The 19,668-nt window shown below is 37.1% G+C and overlaps 13 protein-coding genes and 1 non-coding gene across 14 annotated transcripts; 8 read left to right on the plus strand and 6 right to left on the minus strand.

Annotated features, from left to right (window-relative positions):
- Positions 1-104: 104 nt before the first annotated feature.
- REV7 (Rev7p) lies at positions 105-866 on the minus strand (the record flags this gene model as incomplete). The annotated part of the gene is made up of 1 exon (XM_449138.1): positions 105-866. One exon carries the CDS (start codon positions 864-866, stop codon positions 105-107), a length of 762 nt encoding a protein of 253 aa, XP_449138.1.
- A 605-nt stretch (positions 867-1,471) lies between these two features.
- TPM2 (tropomyosin TPM2) lies at positions 1,472-1,957 on the minus strand (the record flags this gene model as incomplete). Its single annotated transcript, XM_449139.1, has 1 exon — positions 1,472-1,957. One exon carries the CDS (start codon positions 1,955-1,957, stop codon positions 1,472-1,474), a length of 486 nt encoding a protein of 161 aa, XP_449139.1.
- A 306-nt stretch (positions 1,958-2,263) lies between these two features.
- On the minus strand, positions 2,264-5,104 carry TMA108 (Tma108p; the record flags this gene model as incomplete). Its single annotated transcript, XM_449140.1, has 1 exon — positions 2,264-5,104. One exon carries the CDS (start codon positions 5,102-5,104, stop codon positions 2,264-2,266), a length of 2,841 nt encoding a protein of 946 aa, XP_449140.1.
- Positions 5,105-5,500: 396 nt separating this feature from the next.
- On the minus strand, positions 5,501-5,923 carry MAY24 (May24p; the record flags this gene model as incomplete). The annotated part of the gene is made up of 1 exon (XM_449141.1): positions 5,501-5,923. One exon carries the CDS (start codon positions 5,921-5,923, stop codon positions 5,501-5,503), a length of 423 nt encoding a protein of 140 aa, XP_449141.1.
- A 379-nt stretch (positions 5,924-6,302) lies between these two features.
- On the plus strand, positions 6,303-7,535 carry URN1 (Urn1p; the record flags this gene model as incomplete). Its single annotated transcript, XM_449142.1, has 1 exon — positions 6,303-7,535. One exon carries the CDS (start codon positions 6,303-6,305, stop codon positions 7,533-7,535), a length of 1,233 nt encoding a protein of 410 aa, XP_449142.1.
- Positions 7,536-8,284: 749 nt separating this feature from the next.
- On the plus strand, positions 8,285-8,707 carry SUE1 (Sue1p; the record flags this gene model as incomplete). The annotated part of the gene is made up of 1 exon (XM_449143.1): positions 8,285-8,707. The coding sequence occupies one exon, from the start codon at positions 8,285-8,287 to the stop codon at positions 8,705-8,707; it is 423 nt and encodes a 140-aa protein (XP_449143.1).
- A 1,093-nt stretch (positions 8,708-9,800) lies between these two features.
- Positions 9,801-10,322, minus strand: NCE102 (Nce102p; the record flags this gene model as incomplete). Its single annotated transcript, XM_449144.1, has 1 exon — positions 9,801-10,322. The coding sequence occupies one exon, from the start codon at positions 10,320-10,322 to the stop codon at positions 9,801-9,803; it is 522 nt and encodes a 173-aa protein (XP_449144.1).
- A 1,712-nt stretch (positions 10,323-12,034) lies between these two features.
- GVI51_L08415 (uncharacterized protein) lies at positions 12,035-12,247 on the plus strand (the record flags this gene model as incomplete). Its single annotated transcript, XM_065626648.1, has 1 exon — positions 12,035-12,247. The coding sequence occupies one exon, from the start codon at positions 12,035-12,037 to the stop codon at positions 12,245-12,247; it is 213 nt and encodes a 70-aa protein (XP_065482720.1).
- A 205-nt stretch (positions 12,248-12,452) lies between these two features.
- On the plus strand, positions 12,453-13,610 carry GVI51_L08437 (uncharacterized protein; the record flags this gene model as incomplete). Its single annotated transcript, XM_449146.1, has 1 exon — positions 12,453-13,610. The coding sequence occupies one exon, from the start codon at positions 12,453-12,455 to the stop codon at positions 13,608-13,610; it is 1,158 nt and encodes a 385-aa protein (XP_449146.1).
- Positions 13,611-14,033: 423 nt separating this feature from the next.
- GVI51_L08459 (bifunctional triacylglycerol lipase/ester hydrolase) lies at positions 14,034-14,972 on the plus strand (the record flags this gene model as incomplete). The annotated part of the gene is made up of 1 exon (XM_449147.1): positions 14,034-14,972. One exon carries the CDS (start codon positions 14,034-14,036, stop codon positions 14,970-14,972), a length of 939 nt encoding a protein of 312 aa, XP_449147.1.
- An 873-nt stretch (positions 14,973-15,845) lies between these two features.
- On the plus strand, positions 15,846-16,067 carry GVI51_L08481 (uncharacterized protein; the record flags this gene model as incomplete). Its single annotated transcript, XM_449148.1, has 1 exon — positions 15,846-16,067. One exon carries the CDS (start codon positions 15,846-15,848, stop codon positions 16,065-16,067), a length of 222 nt encoding a protein of 73 aa, XP_449148.1.
- Positions 16,068-16,838: 771 nt separating this feature from the next.
- Positions 16,839-17,054, plus strand: GVI51_L08503 (uncharacterized protein; the record flags this gene model as incomplete). The annotated part of the gene is made up of 1 exon (XM_065626649.1): positions 16,839-17,054. One exon carries the CDS (start codon positions 16,839-16,841, stop codon positions 17,052-17,054), a length of 216 nt encoding a protein of 71 aa, XP_065482721.1.
- Positions 17,055-18,019: 965 nt separating this feature from the next.
- Positions 18,020-18,093, minus strand: tI(AAU)7. Its single transcript has one exon. It is a non-coding gene; the product is annotated as a tRNA-Ile (tRNA).
- Positions 18,094-18,628: 535 nt separating this feature from the next.
- On the plus strand, positions 18,629-19,435 carry RPN10 (proteasome regulatory particle base subunit RPN10; the record flags this gene model as incomplete). Its single annotated transcript, XM_449149.1, has 1 exon — positions 18,629-19,435. The coding sequence occupies one exon, from the start codon at positions 18,629-18,631 to the stop codon at positions 19,433-19,435; it is 807 nt and encodes a 268-aa protein (XP_449149.1).
- Positions 19,436-19,668: the final 233 nt, after the last annotated feature.

Here is a 19,668-nt window from a genome sequence, read left to right on the forward strand (position 1 = left end):
GATTAAAATAAATATTGTTACATGTAATATTAATACAAAAAAGTAATTTTCACACGATGCAAATGTCTATTCTAGTAGAACATATCTTACAAGCTCATAATGGCCTACTGTAAAGAGCCTAAGGTGAGTTCAAAATTGTTTGTTTGGTCGTCATCATAATATACTTGACTCAAGCCCTTATTTGGAACTATCAGTCTTTCGTTATATTGTTGGATACATATAGGGCCCCAGTCGCACCCAATCAAGGCAGTTACCTTTAATTTTGGTTTATAGGCGCCACTATGTTCCTTGCCGTCTGGAACATTCTGATCCTCATGATACCTTATCCAGTTAGTATCCCTCTCAAAATCAACTACCTGAGACTTTGACGTTTTCGGATCCATATCAATACCAAATTTTCTACCCAATGCCATTTCTATCGTATCAATTACAAACTCAAATGTTACAGTATCATCACGTATTGGTGTTTGTTTCTCTAAGTATGTTATTAAACTGTTCAAACTAGATCGAAACTCGTCATAAACTTCTCCCTCCTTAAGCACAATATCTTTATCAACTGGTTGGCCGTGCTGAAACTGGCCAAAATCCAAAACATAGCGTTCTATGGCCCAACCATTATGCTTTGAAATTACAAATAAACTTAAATGATAAACGTGATCCAGCTTTCCTAGCAAATCCGAAATGAATTCCTCTATGTAAGAATTTAATCCATGATGTCTAGTAATTGGCAGATACTGAGGAAGGTTAAACCCTTGATATGTAGTGTAAGTGAATGATGATTTCGGATATACATTTCTATGACACAATATCAAATTGATAAAGCATTTCAAGTATACTCTAATCCATTTTTCTATAAAATAATTCATTCATTTAACTTCCAAGTAAAGACATTAATAGTATGGCATATTGGCTGTTGCAACCAATGGCAGACGTGAGCAATTGACATTGTTATAATATTTTATGGTCAAGCCTTTGTATTAGACCACATTAGTTCTAAAAACGTAGGTTATGATGATGTGTGTGTCACTACAGAATATATATATAACATTAAGACATATTACCTGATAGTATATATATATATATATGCTATTAGTTCTCTTTTATTCCTGTTGATTATGGTTCCTTTCTTTTTTTTCTTCTTAAAATTATTAATATTTAGCAGTTAGAATATCTTTATACTAATTCTATATCTGGTCCAATTAACGTAAATCGAGTACAACTTCTTGATATTTTGGAAATGCAGTTGAACATCATGTGTGTGTAAAGCAGTATCAATGCTGGTAAACTACATCAAATTTAGATAGAATGACTAAAATTATTAGCAATACAATACCACATACTAACTCAATACTGAATTGCATAGGCTTATTGTATAATCCATTGGTGTTTTCACGACATTTAGAGTGAGATTGATCACGTAACACTTCTGATTCAAAAGGTGTAGTAATGCAATGTTTACCAGCATCTGTCTTCATAAATTTTCAAGTGAGTTGGCAAATTCTTCTAACTCTTTCTTAGCGTCCTCATATTTGGCAGCGACTTCCTCATACTTCTTCTCCCATTCATCCCTCTCTTCTTGTAACGCAGCCGTCTTTCTTTCTAGTGTCTCAGAATTCAATTCGATTTCTTTCAACCTATCTGATGTTTCTTTCAATTTCCTATCAGTTTCTTCCAATTCTTCTTCCAACATTTGGTTCTTTTTGTTAAAGTTTTCGTTATGTGACTTAAGTGTAGTTGACTCTTCGGCTAGTTCCTTTGTTTCCTTGATCTGATCTTCCAACTTCTCGACTTCTTGGTCTAGTTGTTGGTTCTTAACAGTCAATGATTTGATTTCATTCTCTTTTTGAATATTGTCCTGTTCCAATTGTTTCATTTGTTCCTTTAATTCTTCATATTTCTCTTGCCAGCTTTCAGCTTCTAGCTTCAAATTTGTAAGTTTCTCCTTAACCTTATCCATTTTGAGTTAGTATTTTTGAACAGGGTGGCTTTATGTTTCAATACAAAATAGATTAATAATGCAGTAGGAGATCTTGACAATAATTTATCGTTTGATTTGAAATTGCAATTTGTTATCAACAAATAGTGTTGATCACAGGCGTTGATGGCTTTGGCTAGGGTCCAAATGATTCAACCCTTTAAATGTAGATCGTTGGAGACTACCAACATACTTGATATATTCAGATCTTATACTGTGGCAGCCTTATGGCATCTGTTAAAAATATTATAGTATTTATTGTAATAGCTACCTTCTATAGATTATAGATTATAACAATGCTTTCACTGAACCAGCTATGATTTTATTTGAGCTCGTAGTTTCCTTCACAGTTAGCCAAATTTGAGCTAAATGAATCTTCTCCACACCTAACAATTCTTCCTTACGAAGAATAAATTTATCAACCTTTCCCTCAGAATCTCTAAACATCTCAAATATATACAAGATAATACCGTCCAGTTCTTTAGATAGATTTTCAGCAGTTTGAGAACCTTCGCGCATAGCCTTTCTAGCCCATAAGTCGTAGTTTGATTCTAGCCATTGCCATGCAACATCACGAACCTGTTGTCCAACCTCTTTACCATTATCATTAATAGTAGAGCGTGTGCCAATATTGTGTAAACCGTAAAGAGCTCTGCTAACACCATTAGACTCGATATTTGTAGCCACAAAATTCAATACCTTACGTATTATTTCCTCGTTACGAGAACATGCTAGGTTTTCGATAGCAATGTTCTGAATAATTACCGAAATATCGGTATGAGTCTTAGAATCAAATGTTTGAAAAATATGAGATGCAATTCCTCTACTTGACTTGACCAGTTCGAATAGTTTCTTCCATTGCTTTACATTTTTAAACCTTTTCGATACCAGCAAAAAAACACCTCCAATTAATCCAATAGGAATTGAAGAAGCAGGGCCAGTCATAATAGCTTTAAAGTAGTTATCTGCAAGACTGTAAACACCATGGTTTATATCCTTTACATCTTGTAGTAGATATAGTATATCACCTCTGACCTTGGTCTCATTAGATTCCATGCTTGCCATTTCCGTAGCAAAATTCTGTTGTGGCCACTTCATTGCCCTGAAAAGAGGATCAACTATCTTGTTCGCTAATTTAGCCTTTTGTGCGGCACCCAATGTGGAGTGGATTCGACGAACTATATCAAGTGCAGTCGATAGACCACACCAGTAATCCTCTACAATCACTGATGAATTAGCGGCAAATGCAGACAGAATCTTGAATAAACCTTTAATATGGACATCTTTTTGGTACTTTTTATCACCAATGAAATAAGCTAGGTCTATGAGTATTGTTTTTAGGTTGTTATCATCCAATTTGGAGTTTTGTAAATTTTCAACTATTGTATCATATATAGTTTCAGATTCATATGAAACACGAAAGTAGCCTTGTCCATTGTGATTTAACATTAAGATAGTATTGTCTATAGTTAAAGACCTATCAGTCAATAGAATATTTTTTTTATCCTTTGAACCGTCGGCCAAAATGCTAAACATAGGCACATAGTATGGAATATCTTCATGGTCGGCTTCACTACCATGAGAATATGGAATATAACGATGTTGAATCAGTTTGGTCTTACCATCAAGTTCCTCAACACTAACAATTGGTACACCAGAAGTACGGGTCCATGATGTGTAAAATTTAGGAATATTTTCAGATTTCAGAAAAGAACCAATCTTGTTAAATATATCAATAGGTTTGATGGCACTTTTATGGAAATGCTCATTTCCTTCCTTCATCTCACGAAAAATTTCTTGGAAGGCCTTTCTGAACATATCTGAACCCACAGTTAACTGAAAACATCTTAATAATGCAATTCCTTTATTATATGAGTGTGCATCAAAAATTTCATGGGTGTATACATTTCTTAAACTTTTCTCAGAATGCTTTGCCATCTCCACAATACTCTGGGCCGCAATATCAGAGTCTCTTTCAATTGAAGGTTGCAATTGGTTTTCGATATAATCAATGGAGTTCCAATAATCTGCTAAATCTCCATTTTCTTCCAATATATGCGATGAGCACCATGTAGCAAAAGATTCATTGAACCACAGATGTGACCATGAGTCAAAAGATATATAGTTACCGATCCACTGATGAACTAATTCATGTACAACCAATTGATGTAGCTGCTTTCGAACTTCTTCGTTGGCTAGCATAGAAGGTGATATCAATAGATGTGCTGCCTGTATTGAAATCATACCAAAATTTTCCATCGCCATATCGGATAGAAATGGTAGCAGCACAATATCTAATTTGGAAGAGGGGTAAGAAAAATTAAAATAACTGCTCAGTAATGGGATGTATTTCTTCATTATATCTAATGAGTATGTGGCCTCCTCTACTCTCCATGGTGAATATATACCAATTTCAGTAGAAATCCCATCAAACTCAGTAACAGTATTGATTTTTCTAAAATCACCAATAGAAAATCCAAAAAGAGATGCTGGAAGTAATGGTGTCTTTTCAAAATGGGTCGTTTTCAATTCCTGGCCACCATCGGCTCTTTCCTCTGTCTTCAAGACTTTGCTGTTAGAGATTGCACTAAACCGACTTAAAGAAGTCAAACTCAGCTGAAATGTAGTTTTTGAGGATAGTTCGTCAAAGCATGGAAAAATACTTCTTGCAAAAGTTGGTTGACAATGAGTGGAGATGACAATGTTATTAGACTTTTGGTCATCGTGATATCCCCCCATATAATTGGTCTTGAATACACCAGTAGTCTTATCCTGGTGAGTTTTGATATCATTGAGTTTACCGATATATTTAATTTTCAATGCTGCATTGTTTGAGATGGATAGGTTATCCATATCATATTTCAGCACGATCTCCTGTTCTTCCTTCTTGTAGGTAATTTCAAATTGATCAAAGTTAGTACCAGTAGAATCATCCATAAGTTCAGCAGACAGAACAACGAGATCTGTGCCATGTAAGGTAAACTGTTTAGGGAAGTTAATATTATCACTGTTTCTAACATTCAATTGCAATTGTTCTTCACCTTTGAAGTTAGCCTTAGCAGGGTCGATTTCTATCTGCAATCCATAGTGTACGGGAAAAACCGATCCCATAGACAAATGCTCCTCCATTTTAATGTCTTGATCAATGTTTGAATGGTTATAATTTGGCTTAATTGATGCTCTTGAACAAATCTAGCCACCGTTGCAGCACCACTCTACTTATATAATTTGCAACTCATCTTTTTTTTGCATTTTTTTCATAACACGCATATCCGTGTTGCTGCGTTTTCTAACTTGGCGAAAATGGCGATCAGTCAGAATACAAACAAAAAATAGTATACATTGGTGGAGCATGACAAATTTATCTTGTTGAAGCCTATATGTGCACAATTGATAGGCCAAAATCAGTATTTTTATTGTCACTTTGTGTTATATTCATTACTGGTACTCTAGCACTTGCATGGTTTTGTAAACCAAGTTGGAATTCAAACAGCTAGAAACTCAAAATAATGGCTTTCAATAGAGTCACATAATTGATCCTACCATGGAATAACTCATAGTAACATCCAATAATATCTGGACCACTGCACAGCACATGGGCACCCATGTAGACATAGAAAATAGTCCACTTCTGTATATTGCACCGATTAGGAATCCCATCACAGTTCCTATTATCATTCCTTGCACCCCCGCATATAGCATATATATGCCAAATATCCACAGGCCTCCACCGCGTTTCCAGTGGGTCAAACTTGCATAGAGACCAGCTCCACCGTAGAATGCTCCATTAAATATGAAAGTCCAGTACAATGTGAACTTCCAAATGTCCTCTATGAAATACAGAAAAGCTGTGTCATAGCGCCGGTCGTTGATGGGCCAATATAACGAGGGGAAAGAAGGTGTCTTGTAACCTATTGGGACATCAGTACTTGTGATGAATGATTTCATTTGGTGTTCGTTTGTTTCTTGTATCAGAGCTTCTCCTCAAGCATATATAACTTTCTTTTGCGAACAGTGCTTCGGTGACAGTTTCAAAACAATATGCAGCAATCCAATACAAATCAATATTTGTTGTTATAACTTTTGTTGGACAGCAAGTGCAAGGACGGTATTCAACTTTGGTGAAACTAATAGCTGTTGAAGGCTATTATTTTAAGCTTTTTAATTAAGAGAAGAGCACCTAGGAAATGAAAAAAAAAAAGTTGGAAAACAAAAACAAAAAGCGATGAGCATTAATCACATTGTTTCAAGCTGTATATAAAGCTTTCACTGAGAAAGTTACTCCGTGGTTTGATTATCCATAGTATTCACCTTAGTACAGGTTAATATGCAAAGGAGCAGAAGTAAATTGTGGAAGGAGTATACTGCGCCCAATGGACTAAAGTACTACTATAACACCAAGACCCAGGAAACCACCTGGACTAAGCCCGATACGGAGCAAAAGGACGAGACTGCAGACAAAGAGATAGAAATCAAACCGTTAGTTGCCTTTGAGTTATTGGCTGGCTGGGCTCTTATTATATTTTCAGATGGTTCCAAGAAATATTACAACTGCAATGAGAGCCAATGGTCCAGGAAAATAAGTCATCCCGAGTGTCTCAAGCTAATTGATTTACTTAATAAGGACAGGCTTTTGTTACTGATTGGGATTATACGAGGCTACAGGTGTCGAACCAATGCGAAAGATCTGGTTAATGAGATTCGTGAAGACATTGACTTCATTCGGGAAGATATGAATGCTGCCAAGACTTCGGAAGATATGAAGTCGGGTAGCACAGTGAACAATTTAGAGAACACTAAGAATGCCTTGTTAGGATATTATTCATCTGATGATGAGGAAGAACCTGCAAAGCGAGACGAACAAGCAGTGGTTGAAGAGCCTGATGAAACGAATACATTAGAAGTACCGGATATCACCCAGGAACTCGGGCAAGACATAAAGGATAGCTACTTTGCTTTGTTTGCGAAACATGAATTAAACAAGTACTCTACATGGCGCATAGAAAGTGAGAAAGTATCACAAGATCCGGAGTTTTACAAAATCATAGATGATGCGGTGCGTGAGAATATATTTGAAGAATGGTGTAATGCGGGATCTGTTGAGTCTAATGAAGAAAGCGGTGATCCTGGTGATGATCAATTTGAGCCCACTAAGTATCACTACTTGTCACAGTTGGTTGCCAACTATGATCTCAAGCCGGATACGATACCAGAAGATATAATCAAGGACAAGAAGTTGATCAAGAAATATAGGATCAAGGACTACACCACCAAGTCTGAACAAAGACAATTCCTAAGCAAGATGTTAGCTTGGTATAAGCATATGAGTCTAGAGGACAGAAAGCAGATGTTTCAAACATATATAGATCGCATTCCAGTAGGAAAATATACGGATATAGATAGCGATGCCCAAGAGGACGTCGAGTCGCAACTGCTGGAGCTAGAGAATCAGCTTGGGATACCCACTTCAGAAAACGACCTGGAATACTATTGTATTGATCTGCGGTCCAAGCGTGACATACTGCTATCGACTATCAGGAACCGTGTCAATGGCAAATAGTCCAGTTCTTGAAACATGGTTAAAACTAAGTTTACCAGCGGACAAGGCCCAAATGTGTGACCGTACATAGGTACTCTACCCAGGCTTCTCGGTTAGATTAAGAAGAGGCCAGAGAACTTTGAATGGCCTGCGTTATCGGCCTCTCTCTCTCCATCGCATATAACTCATACAGAATGTGTTTATCAATTATGTTGGTATGTGTGAGTAAATTAGCATAGTTTGATCCAGAAACCGATAGTCATCTAGACCTATCCTGAAACTTAGCTTGCTGGGCTGTTCTTGTCAGATGGAGGGAGGGGGGCTATCGGCATGTACGGTGTGTGGGCATGCTTTGTGAGTGGGAAGGGTGCACCGATAGATCCGACTCTATTGTGGTTATGTCGATGTTCTTTACAGACGGAAATGGCTCAAGAGAGAGCTTGAATGTGAGGTAGGGGAATGGGAGGAGGGGGGATAGCCGGTTTAAGAGCGAAAACCCCGTTTTCCGATGTTTTCATTACCGAGCGGAGGCTCTCCCCTCCCTTAAAACAATGGGTTTTTCAAGTGTGCAATATATATCTTTTGCGATGACTACAAGCTATGGGTGGAACCAGGCACGTAAATGTGTAAAAGCATATGTATAACCTTTTGGAATCAAGGACTAAGACTATAAAGTTAGTTATTTTTTTTCTTTAAGTATATATAGGTAAAGCAATATTACTTTCTATGTTTGTGTACTCTTGGTTTAGTGGAAACGACTACGAAGACTGATGAAACGTGTTAATGAGATATTTAGGAAACTGCCAAAGGTGCCCATGACGAGGTACTTGGAGAACCGGTTGTTGAGCGAGGACATGTTATACAACGGGTACAGGCCGATTCTGTACCCTATGAGGGAGAATCCGCTGTTGTGCCACAGCAATGTGCGGGAGACGCATTACTATGGGGAGAGCAGCAATGAGTTGCAGAAGAAAGATGAGGAGCCCGTGAACGAGTTGCTGTATGGGCCCGAAGGCCGCGGTGGTATATCCACCATGGGTGTACGACGTATGGCTGATCCCAGTAAAGTCAAGCTGGGTTTGTCATATAGCATTATGGGGATGGAGTATTACCCCGAGTGGGAGAAAGTGCCACGGGATGTGGTGAAACGGATAAAGCCATATGAAGTTATGAAAGTGAAAAAGAATGTGTAAGCATTCGTATGTATAACAAATCTGTATGTAACATAAAGCATATAGGCCATCTTCATTTCGCTAGCATTTTTCAAATAAGGGATATATTTTATTGCAATAAACATATTAATTTCATAAGAAAAGTTACATGAAATACATATTATTTTCATATTCGCATTTGCGTAGATTGATATGATTTTGATAGTAAGAATTGTGTTAGAGAAATTATTAATTATAGAAAATGATATTAATTCATTATTATTACTTATAGAAAAAAGAAGGGGGTGTGGGGTTGTTAAGTAGAATAAAGAGATACAGTATAGGTATTGGAAAATTGTAATGGAGAGTAAAAAGTTTCATCTCCTATTCATGTTTGTATCTTCAATTTTTTTCATGACATACAAGTCAAAAGAAAAACAAAAGATAGTTAATAATTATTAGGCAAATAAAATAACTTAACAGGAAACTGAATCGAATAAAATAGAAATACACTTTTGTTATTTCTAAATTGAGAAAAGAAAATAAGCAAAAAAAAAAAGTGTACTCGCATGAAAGATATTCTCAATTCTTGGGGGGGGGGGGGGGGGGGGATTGGGTATGGTTAAAAAATTAGAGTAAAAACAAAATAAGCAACCGTGTTAATCACAAACAATTAAATTAAGACAATGGAAAAGAAAAAGAAAAAGAAAAAGCTAAGGCATAAAAAATCTCATATGAAATGAAAAAAAAGAAAAGACTCATCAAAAGTTTTTTTCAAAAGAATTTTTGGATGCAATAAAAAAAATAGTGATGAGAAGGGAAATACCAAAACAAATGCTTTTCTTTTGCAAGATACTTATTTTTTTTTTCATCCAGATGAGACATAGCGGCTAGCATAATTCTTTAGAAAGTAAAATTTCTGTATTTCAGTTTCATGTATAATTTCATATGATGAGGTTAACACAATTGTTCTTTGGTTAGGGGAATATGTTCATGATAAAAATGCTTGTTTTATTAAAAATAAATGGTTTGTTCGAAGAGGGAAAAGAAATAAAATTAAAGTCGAGGAGTGGGGGGTAAAGAAACAGTGCGGCAGCACTATTTCTATCCACTAAAAAAAACTCAGACTTAGGGCTTAAACTTGAGAGACGGATGGGACACCGACTTCAGCGTTGTTTCTTCTTCTTCTGATGAACTTAGTACCGAAAGCACCGTTGGAGAAGATGTTCAATAGAGACATGATCATCTTAGCCAAGAAGATGGCCATGGAGAAGAAGAAGAAAGCGACAGCGGCTTGGGATTCACGGCATCTTCTCTCGGAGCCTTGGATAATCTTGTTGTTTTCCCTGTAGTGGGCGTTGTTACAGCTGTGAGCTCTGATACCGACTGCCAAGACACAACCAGCGGTCAACATGAAAGCGAAGTTCAAGAAGTCCAATGTGAACAAAATCAAAGGCCATGCCAAGATTTCGAAGAAGTTAGCGAACACACCGTATAGGGAGTCTGTAGCAATACCATAAGCGGCAGCGAACATACAGTAGTTGACACGGGAGGAGTGACGGTCTCTAGTAGCGATTAGGTCAGAGATTAGACCAATACAGATGACCATAAACACGAAGTTTACTATACGTAATAGGTTGTCAGTAACAGCTAGCATGATATTTTTTTTTCTTGTGTAGTGTTTTGTTTTGTTTTGTTTTCTTAATGTAATTTAAAGATTAATTCTATTATGTGAAGAAGAGGGAAAAAAAATAGAATTCCAATTCCTTGTTCCCTAGGAAGTAACGCTTATATATGAATTGAAAGAGAAAAAATTTTCTTTCCTCCTTTCTCCTTTAGCTTTATTATTTGGTTTTTCGGGGAAGGATGATTAGGCAAAGGGTGAAAAGGAGGTTCTTGTATGTAAAGTGTTATGTTTATTGAGTATTGTAGTTGTATTGAGTATTTTCAGCTAATTTGCAATTCATAATGTTATTGTTTATTGGAAAAGGGAGCAATCAAAAAGAGTATAAGGGAAGAGAGACACTGTAGGGACCACTTCTTTTTGGTCCAATAGTGTCAGTGCTACGTGGGTTACTCTCTGTGGGTTTGTTATTGTGAGACCCAAATTTCCCAGAGAGAAAACACATAGCAGAAGAGTAGAGAAATCTCAATAGGGGAGGGCTATACAGGAAGGATGGGTTTCTTCTTAGATAATGGCGTGTGCCGATGCATATATCCGAAGAAGGATAAAGAGGGTGATTTCTTTCTCGGGTGGAACTCTTTGAGCCAGAGGCACAGAATACAGAGTACAGAGTGCAGAGTACAGAGTACAGAGTGCAGAGTGCAGAGTGCAGAGTGCAGAGTACAGAGTACAGAGATGGCATGGCATGCCGTTTTGGGAAATGGCGATGACGAAGAGGAAATGCTCTGGTGTGCGTGGTGTACTGTGATATGGTAATAGGGAGTTTATTGAGAGCCCACTAAAAAAAGACAAAATTAAAACTGAAATAGGGATAGGATTTCGGATTCTCTGCGACAGGATGAGTTCTCAGAATATTGCGTGCGCATGACATAAGGCATTTTGAGGGAAGGGGTGAGAGAAGGAAGGGATAGGTGTGCGGTGGGTTCTTCGCGGGAAAATCCTCCCCGTAACACTATAAGGGATGTGTTGAGTACTTCTCCCGCTTTAGAAGACCGACAATCCTCGGAGAAAATCATCTCGGATGTTCCACAACCGGGAATGGCAAATATACAATCTATACGGCCCCGTCTTAGCGTGCGCTGTCCTTAAGGGATACGAGTACCCATAGCACAGACAGGCCTAGAGGAAGAGACATCAAAACATCAAATACACACACACACACAGATTATTCCGTGACTGAGATTTTGCTGCTGACGTTTGTAGGAAAATCTATTTTGGAACTTACAACTTTACATTCGTACAGGTCCTTGTCAGAGACATCAAACCACCCTTTGAACAGAAGCGATCCTTGTTTTGGTATTACCCGTTCCGGGCACTCAGGGATGCTCTTCATCTTACTATATTTGCCCATACAGACCTATATAGGGACTTACACAAACACACACACAAACCACAGAGAGAGGTACATATTTCACAACACCCCTATTTCATCCCCCCCATCGACTCGATTTCATCTCCATGGACAGTCCGTTCTAAACTGAAGGAGCATTCTATCGGCGTTTACCACATCTCCAATCGCCGGAGTTCTTCCCATGGCAATCTCGATCCGCAGCGGTTATATCTGGATCACTAGACTCACATCCCATAGCAATAGTATTGCCATGTGTAAACGGTATATAACGGCAATACATACAAATATGTACCAGTACAACGTCTTTTGATTCTACAGTGATGTGCAAACTAGTATGATGGAAGGGTACTATACCTGGAGAAAAGTGTACGACAGACATTGCCGGGAGGAGTTGGTCCTCCTGCGCAGAGACATCCAGATCAACAGCGAGGTGGTTGAGGCAATGTACACCACCGCTTGCATGAGACTGCTGTGCGACTATGCCGCTAAGAAGTCTAAATTCGAAGCTCTCATTGAACTTGCGTCTCACGTGGATGGTGATGTGTAGTCCATTTTCCATTGTTTCCACATCGTAACTAGCAACACACCGGAAAAGGTCAAAACAGGATTGGGATGCATACATATTCTATTTGACGCCCTTTAATGGGTATGCAATATCGGAGTGTAAGGATCCATCTTTTAAAGCATTATTGAGAATAAAATAAAATAAATAAAAGTAGCAAAATACCTTTTTCATTAAGGATAGAGCGGAAATGTTCAAGTTTAATTTGGAGTCGATAACGCAATCTATCTCAGAAGGTACGCAGTCTCTAGTACAGCAATTCAATGACCCCAAGACCAAACTATCGATTAAGGCCAAGACTAGGTTCTTGCAGGAGGCTATTGGCAATGAAAGGGATATCAGTAAGCTACCGCCACAGTACGTTGTGCTCGAGAAGAAGTGTGACTCTATCGAGAAAGTCTTGAAGCGAATCCTGATAGTGACAAAGACGTATGAAATTGAAGGGTATGACTATCCACCAAACATATCCGAGTCTTTGTCCAGCTGGTGGCAGACAAAAGAATGGTTCAACATAAGTGAATTGACAAAGAACGTTATTCCAAAACATGGCAATGTGGAGAAGGCTGGAACAGAAGCATCAAAAACTCTAACCGACAAAGAAGTCTCACATGAGGGTCCTCCTAGTTTTGCCTCTGCTATTGCGAGGGCAGGAAAGGATTCACAACTAATATTTGAATCTATTGAAACAAAGGACGAAGATGAAAAGGAGGACATTGATGAATTGGTCAAGATATTCAAGATATGGAGCGACTGCTTCTATGAGATAAGTGACAGTAAGACAGAGATGGATCAAATGATGATTAAGGAGTTTAATGTAAAACTTGAAGACTATTTGCAGAAAAATTTCCAAAAAATTCATACTCTTCGGGCTAAAGTAGAAGAATCAAGACTAAATTTCGACACTATGCGATATGAAGTAGCACAAACATCAAAACAGACTGATTCAAAAGAACTAGGTAATGAAGACGAAACTAAACCATCCTCGATGGATGCAAATAAGACTAACACTGAAGAAAAAGAAGCAGCGAATGATAAGGTTGAAACAAAGGAAAAAACTGAAACAAATGCAACAATTGCTGATGAGACCAAGGAGACCAAGGATACCAAGGACAGTGAGGACTTGAAGGAGGATAGTAAGACTTCTACTGATGGCCAATTGCTAGAACAACTGGAAGATGAATTTGTATCTAATACTACCGAGGCTGTAGAAGTGATGACTGAGGTATCGGAGAATTCAGAATTGCTGAGCCTCATTAAGTTATTTCAAACTTTCCAATTATCTTATCATCAACATTGTGTAAAAAGTTTAGAACAGAGCCTCAAAGATTTAAATGCTATCGATAATTGAACTGGTACTGACAAAGAAATGGTAAAACAAGTTTGATTTAGTATTTTTTTTCATCATCACAGCATCAAGGGGATGATTTGCCCAACAGATTCAAGTACTGCTTAAAGTGGATGAAAGGTATTTTAAGTTTTGATAGCGCTTTTTATATTTCTAAATAGCTACTCTGAGATAATTACTAAATTATAAAATACTATATTGCTAAACAGTAGTTATAATTCGTAAGCTCTATCTATTGTTATTTATCCATTGTCAGTTTTTTCGAAAACAACAGATGGGCCAGTATTACTCGGGAAATTGAAAAAATTAAGCGAAACTAACATGCAATATCTTAATTCGTTTAAATGCAGTTTAGTTTGTTTGTTGGTAGACGTAGGTCTCAAATAAAGAAGTCATACCCCGATAGAAGGTACAACTTTGTCACATATGTCAGTTCAAGGATATCATGATTCGGCATTACCTACATGTATCATTCATATAAAACCAACTGTGACTAATAATGATGAAAGTTCACCATTGTTTGTTTGGATTCCTGGTAACCCTGGATTGTTAGAGTACTATCAGGAATTTTTGGCTAAAGTTCATGATAAAAACCCTACCTGGGAGATTCTAGGCATATCTCATGCTGGTACCGTAATTGAGTCGAGCCAATTAAAGAAGTTTAGAAAGAATCCATTGCCCATTTATGACTTGAAGCAACAAACACAACATAAGATTGATATAATCAATAAGATTAACAATGATCCCAACAGGGAGCTTGTAATTATGGGGCATTCAGTGGGTGCTTATATTGCACAACATGTCGTTAGCTCGCCTGATTTAGTGGGTCGAGTCTCTAAACTTGGTCTAATAACTCCTACTATAAGAGACATACATAAATCATCGCATGGTCTGATATTCACAAGAGTTTTCAACTATATTTCCAATGTAAATGAATACTTATCATTTATCAGCTCGAATATATTTAACAAGCTTATACCAGCATATTGGACAAAGCTCTTAATTTCGTTCGCTATGGGATGTTCTTTTGATGAATATCATATTATCCTAGGTACTTTCTTGCTACTAACCCAACGGGAAACGTTACGTCAAGTGTTAGGATTGGCGGCGCATGAAATGCTAGAAATTAGAGATGATTGGGCTTTTCAAGAGAATTTACTAACTAAGTGTAAAGACAACGGTACGAAGTTGTGGTTATTGTTTAGCGATAATGACCACTGGGTCTCACAACACACTCAAGCAGAGTTGATAAAGTTTCTGAAAGACAGATATCCGGAACTATTGCTCAGAGTTGATGTGGACAAAGATATAAAGCATTCATTTGTGGTCAAAGATGTTGATCTCGTGACTAGAAGATACTTTTGATACGTAATTGAATGGCGGGTACACTGGAAACTATCTATTGTTAAATAGCAAATTTTATAGAGAATGAAATAACAAGGTCTTACGTTATCTACTATTATTGAAACGCTTGACATAGACATGTATTCTGTTTACTATAAAAAAATTATACTAATAATAGAAGTAATGATTTACATTTGTATGCAATTTATCATTGAGTAAATGTCAATACATGCTTTTACAGTTGGTTTTACATGAGTTACCTAGATAACTGTACATTGTGTAACATATTAAGTTACAAGCTCGGTTCAAAGCAGACATGGCTTGGACCAAAGCTCAAGTTATTATGTTGATACATGACCGTCTTCATTGATGCATTTGTATACTGTTCAATGCGGTCAAAGCCTCACTTCCCAAATTAGATCTTTTAAAGATGCAAGACATGCTGAAACGATCTGAATTACCTTTTCTGGGCGGATTGGGACCAGATATTAAACCATATCCAAAGCTAATGTCTCAATAAGGTCAAACTACCTAATAAGGAACATAAATTCGATCTTGTTTGGTGTCCTACTCAAGCTGTTGTAGATACCAGAAATAGAAAAATATAAGGAAAGACACGTAAAACGGATATAACCACCTTAGTGTCACTATTACGCATTCTTGTATCTTGCTCAAACAGGAAATGCTAAAAAACATAAAAGGAAAAAATTCTAAGTAGTATATGTCAATGTAGGTAAGAAACAGCCCCGCACTGATTAGTTTATCTTAGCACAGGACTGGATTACACCTCTTTGTATAAACTGTTCCATTCGAGATACGAACAACCAGACAACAAGTATAAGCCCACTTTTACGAAGAAAAAGATGAAAAGCCAGTGAATCACCTTTGTTTATTATGAAAATCCCATACAGATATCTCAGATTCCTGAAGCACACACCGATAAGAGGCGGAACCCAGCTAGATTTGATTGAAATGAGCACAGTGGAACTACTAGTTTTTACAATGTTGTCTCGAGTAGTCAATATTTCCATCGTTCGCTTCTCTAAGAATTGGAGCAACCGTGTTAGAACTGGATTTACATCTCTAGCTGCACCTATCGCTCGCATTTATACGTAGTGCCAGGTATCTGAACGAAGCCTCGTTTTTTGATGTTCAGTTTCCTCTAGTAGTCTTCTTACATTGCTATAGATTTTCGTAAATTCACGAGATTGGAGGCTAAAACAGTATAGAAAGCAGTATCCGTTCTATTAGAACAAGTATGTAGCTCGGTGTTCTGTTCAGTTTTCTGCTCAATTGGCACATATATTTGCACTCAATTGGAAAGGGATAGCCAGAATACCAGAACTCTGCGCAGAAGACCATAGTCTTCCCCTGCCATTGTTGAGACTTTCCTCTAGTTGAAAGAATTTAAAAAAAAATAAAGGGCTTGTGCCTACTTCTTATGTCCTTTCTGATCAAGTTCTTGTTTGTAACACAAGCTTATCCATAGAGACCTGTAGTTTTCAAGATATTTGTACATTTTTTCTAGTATTCAAACCAAGTTTTGATGCAGTAAGCCTATTGAAGAGAGTATTCTTATGTTTATCTAAAGCTATCCTTGGTAACTCCTCACACAGCTATAATCCATGCTGGTTGCAAGAGGTCATATATTTTATATAAAATGTGAGTAGTTATTTACAAATTGTATAAGCATGTCTTGTTTATGTATTTATTTTCTTTGCTATAAGACAGTAATAAAGATATTGACCTTCAGTAGTCTCGTTGTATACTGAAGAATACCACAGTTGATCTGCCATACTACTTTTCCTGACGTGAAGTTTGTGCATTAAACCTCCTCACTTAAAATAACCATTATTGGAGCTCATTATGAATAATAACAGCATTTACATGGATCAGACTTTACAGAAGATTAAGGATATATTTTTTGGATGGAAGAAGGAAAAAGCTGTAGACAGGACATCGGAGAGATGGCAAAAGCGCCATGCCGTAGTCACAAGGCATGATCTACTAAATGGGCATAACGATGCGATCAAAAGATCGAGGAGATCCTCATCGCGATCACGATCGCATCCTGGCTCTAAGTCAAGATCAAATTCCCAATGATCTTATCTTATTTTTCTATTTTGCTACAACTGATAAAATGAAGCCAAAGTATTGGTTTCAATTGTACTAAAAAAAAACTGCACTTATACTACCGTTCTGTTATTCCCTTAACTGATAATAACACATAATTTGCATGATAAAGTGTTTTTACAGCTAATACTCAAACTAAAGATATGCTTACTCCGTTTTTACAAGAAAAACCAGCTGTTTCTACAATTATCAATTATTCCTTCCCATTTTTGTTCTGAACCATTTGATTTGTTGTTGTCTTTTTGAGGTTTCTTTTATTCCACCTTACTTCTAATGTATTCTAAATAAATGCATTTTGTATTATATATTTATCAATGTTTGAATATTCTCGTTTTGTTTCCTTGATCTTTAGTTTTTTTCTATTAAAAGTTTCTCTTGGAGAAGAACTAAAGAACCTTTGCAAATTCGAGGATAAATTCAATGTAGCCGCTTGTCGGAAGGAAATACCTACAAAGCAGCTACTATCCTAATTTTATTATACCCTCTTAATCGTAGGAATACAGAGTCAAATAAAAAATTGAAATATCTTTTTACTAATAACTAGGAATAGTAGATGTATCACACCCATGGAATAAAAAGCTCAGGTAGAGAATGATTATCCCTAGATAGACACATAAACTTTCCCTCAATTATTATTTTTATCATTCATTGACTCCACCTTGTTTCCAGAGGGATGTTATACAACTAAATTGTATTGCACGTATCTATACAAATAACTGTAGAAAACTCCCAATTGCAATGCGTAATCCTCAAGCAAAGTATGATTCATAAACTACTTTTAAAAGAGGGAATAGAATAAGAAAGAATTGAAAAAAAAAAAACTAACTGCAATGGCATGGGGGTTGTTCACATGACTTTTGATATCAGGTAAACAGCAAAAGTTACGTCATAAATGACACTCAAAAGATAAGATTGATACGTGAAAAAAAATAAAATGGTCTCTAGCGGGATCGAACCGCTGATCCCCGCGTTATTAGCACGGTGCCTTAACCAACTGGGCCAAGAGACCATTGTGATTTGTTGTTGTTGTTTTTGGTAGTTGTGGCTTTGTTACAGTGGCATATCATTTCAATCATTTCGTGCACCGCTATATCCTGAAATACCTGTATCATGTGAGACATTCAAATGGCCGCACATGTAGCGGGAGAACATTGTGTCTCTTTTCACAGACACACACACACACACTTAGAGGAGGCCGTCCATTGGGATCGTTCAGGTGGCAATTCCGGAATGAATCCCTCTCCCATTGAGCAGTGCTTTAAGCAAAGGGAGAGGATTCTTTGAATAATACCGTGAAACCTACTTGGTATTGGTTTATGTATGGCGTGCAGTACTGTTTCAATTGGGGACTATTAGCGGCCACTTACATCTCTCGAGCAATAGGTGTGGTCTTTGTACAAGTTTAGAGCCGAGGCCTTATAGAACGGGAAGCTATAATACAATACAGTTTATTGAAAAAGGCATCACTATTATATTAGGATAACATATTTTAAGAGCAAGTGGAAACCAAAAGTTACTCCAAGTAAATAAACAATAAAATAAAAATGGTGTTGGAAGCTACAGTTTTGATAGTTGATAATTCTGAGTATGCCAGAAATGGTGATTTCCCAAGGACAAGATTTGAAGCTCAGATTGATGCAGTTGAGTTTATCTTCCAGGCCAAGAGGAACAGTAATCCTGAAAATACAGTAGCGTTGTTGTCCTCAGCAGGTGAAAATCCAAGAGTCCTTTCTACATTCACAACTGAGTTCGGTAAGATATTGTCTGGGTTGCACGAGACCTTGATTCAAGGGTCTATACAACTATGTACTGCCATTCAGGTAGCAGCATTGACTTTGAAGCATCGTCAAAATAAAGTCCAACATCAAAGAATAATAGCATTTGTTTGCAGTCCTATACCTGAAGAACACAGAGACGACCTGTTAAAGCAAGCAAAAAAGTTAAAGAAGAACAATATAGCTATTGATATAATTAATTTTGGTGAAAGTGACACTAATGAACAATTACTGAATGAATTCATTGAATTGGCAAACAAAGGTAACCCTCAAGGTGACTCGAACGAAGATGTTAGTCATTTACTATCCGTGTCTCCAAACAATATCAAGTTGCTATACGAAGTGATAGCCTCATCTCCAATAATCCTGGAAAACGGCGGGATGGGTGGTTATGATGATGGGTTCGGTGCTGCAAACGGCATGGATTCTTCACTAATGGATTTTGGTGTGGATCCTTCCATGGACCCAGAGTTGGCTATGGCTCTACGTTTGTCAATGGAGGAAGAGCAACAGAGACAAGAAAGACTAAGGCAAGAACAACAGCAGCCACAAGACAATAATGAATCTAATAACTAACTGAGAGTGTTAAAGGGGAGCTGTTATAATATTGAAGTTAGCATTTGCAAGTCGGGTTTGCATCCTAACTTTTGATTTGTAGAAATTATGCCAATGCATTTATCAACATAATAGAAAATTATGTAAACTAAAACAATGAAATTTATATATCATTGATTCTCAAGTTATTGTTTTCTATATTTAAGTAGGATCTTATGTTGAAGACTTAAAATAGTACTGTAGTGTCGATATTT

This window comes from Nakaseomyces glabratus, chromosome L (assembly GCF_010111755.1).
Source record: "Nakaseomyces glabratus chromosome L, complete sequence".
Taxonomy (NCBI): domain Eukaryota; kingdom Fungi; phylum Ascomycota; class Saccharomycetes; order Saccharomycetales; family Saccharomycetaceae; genus Nakaseomyces; species Nakaseomyces glabratus.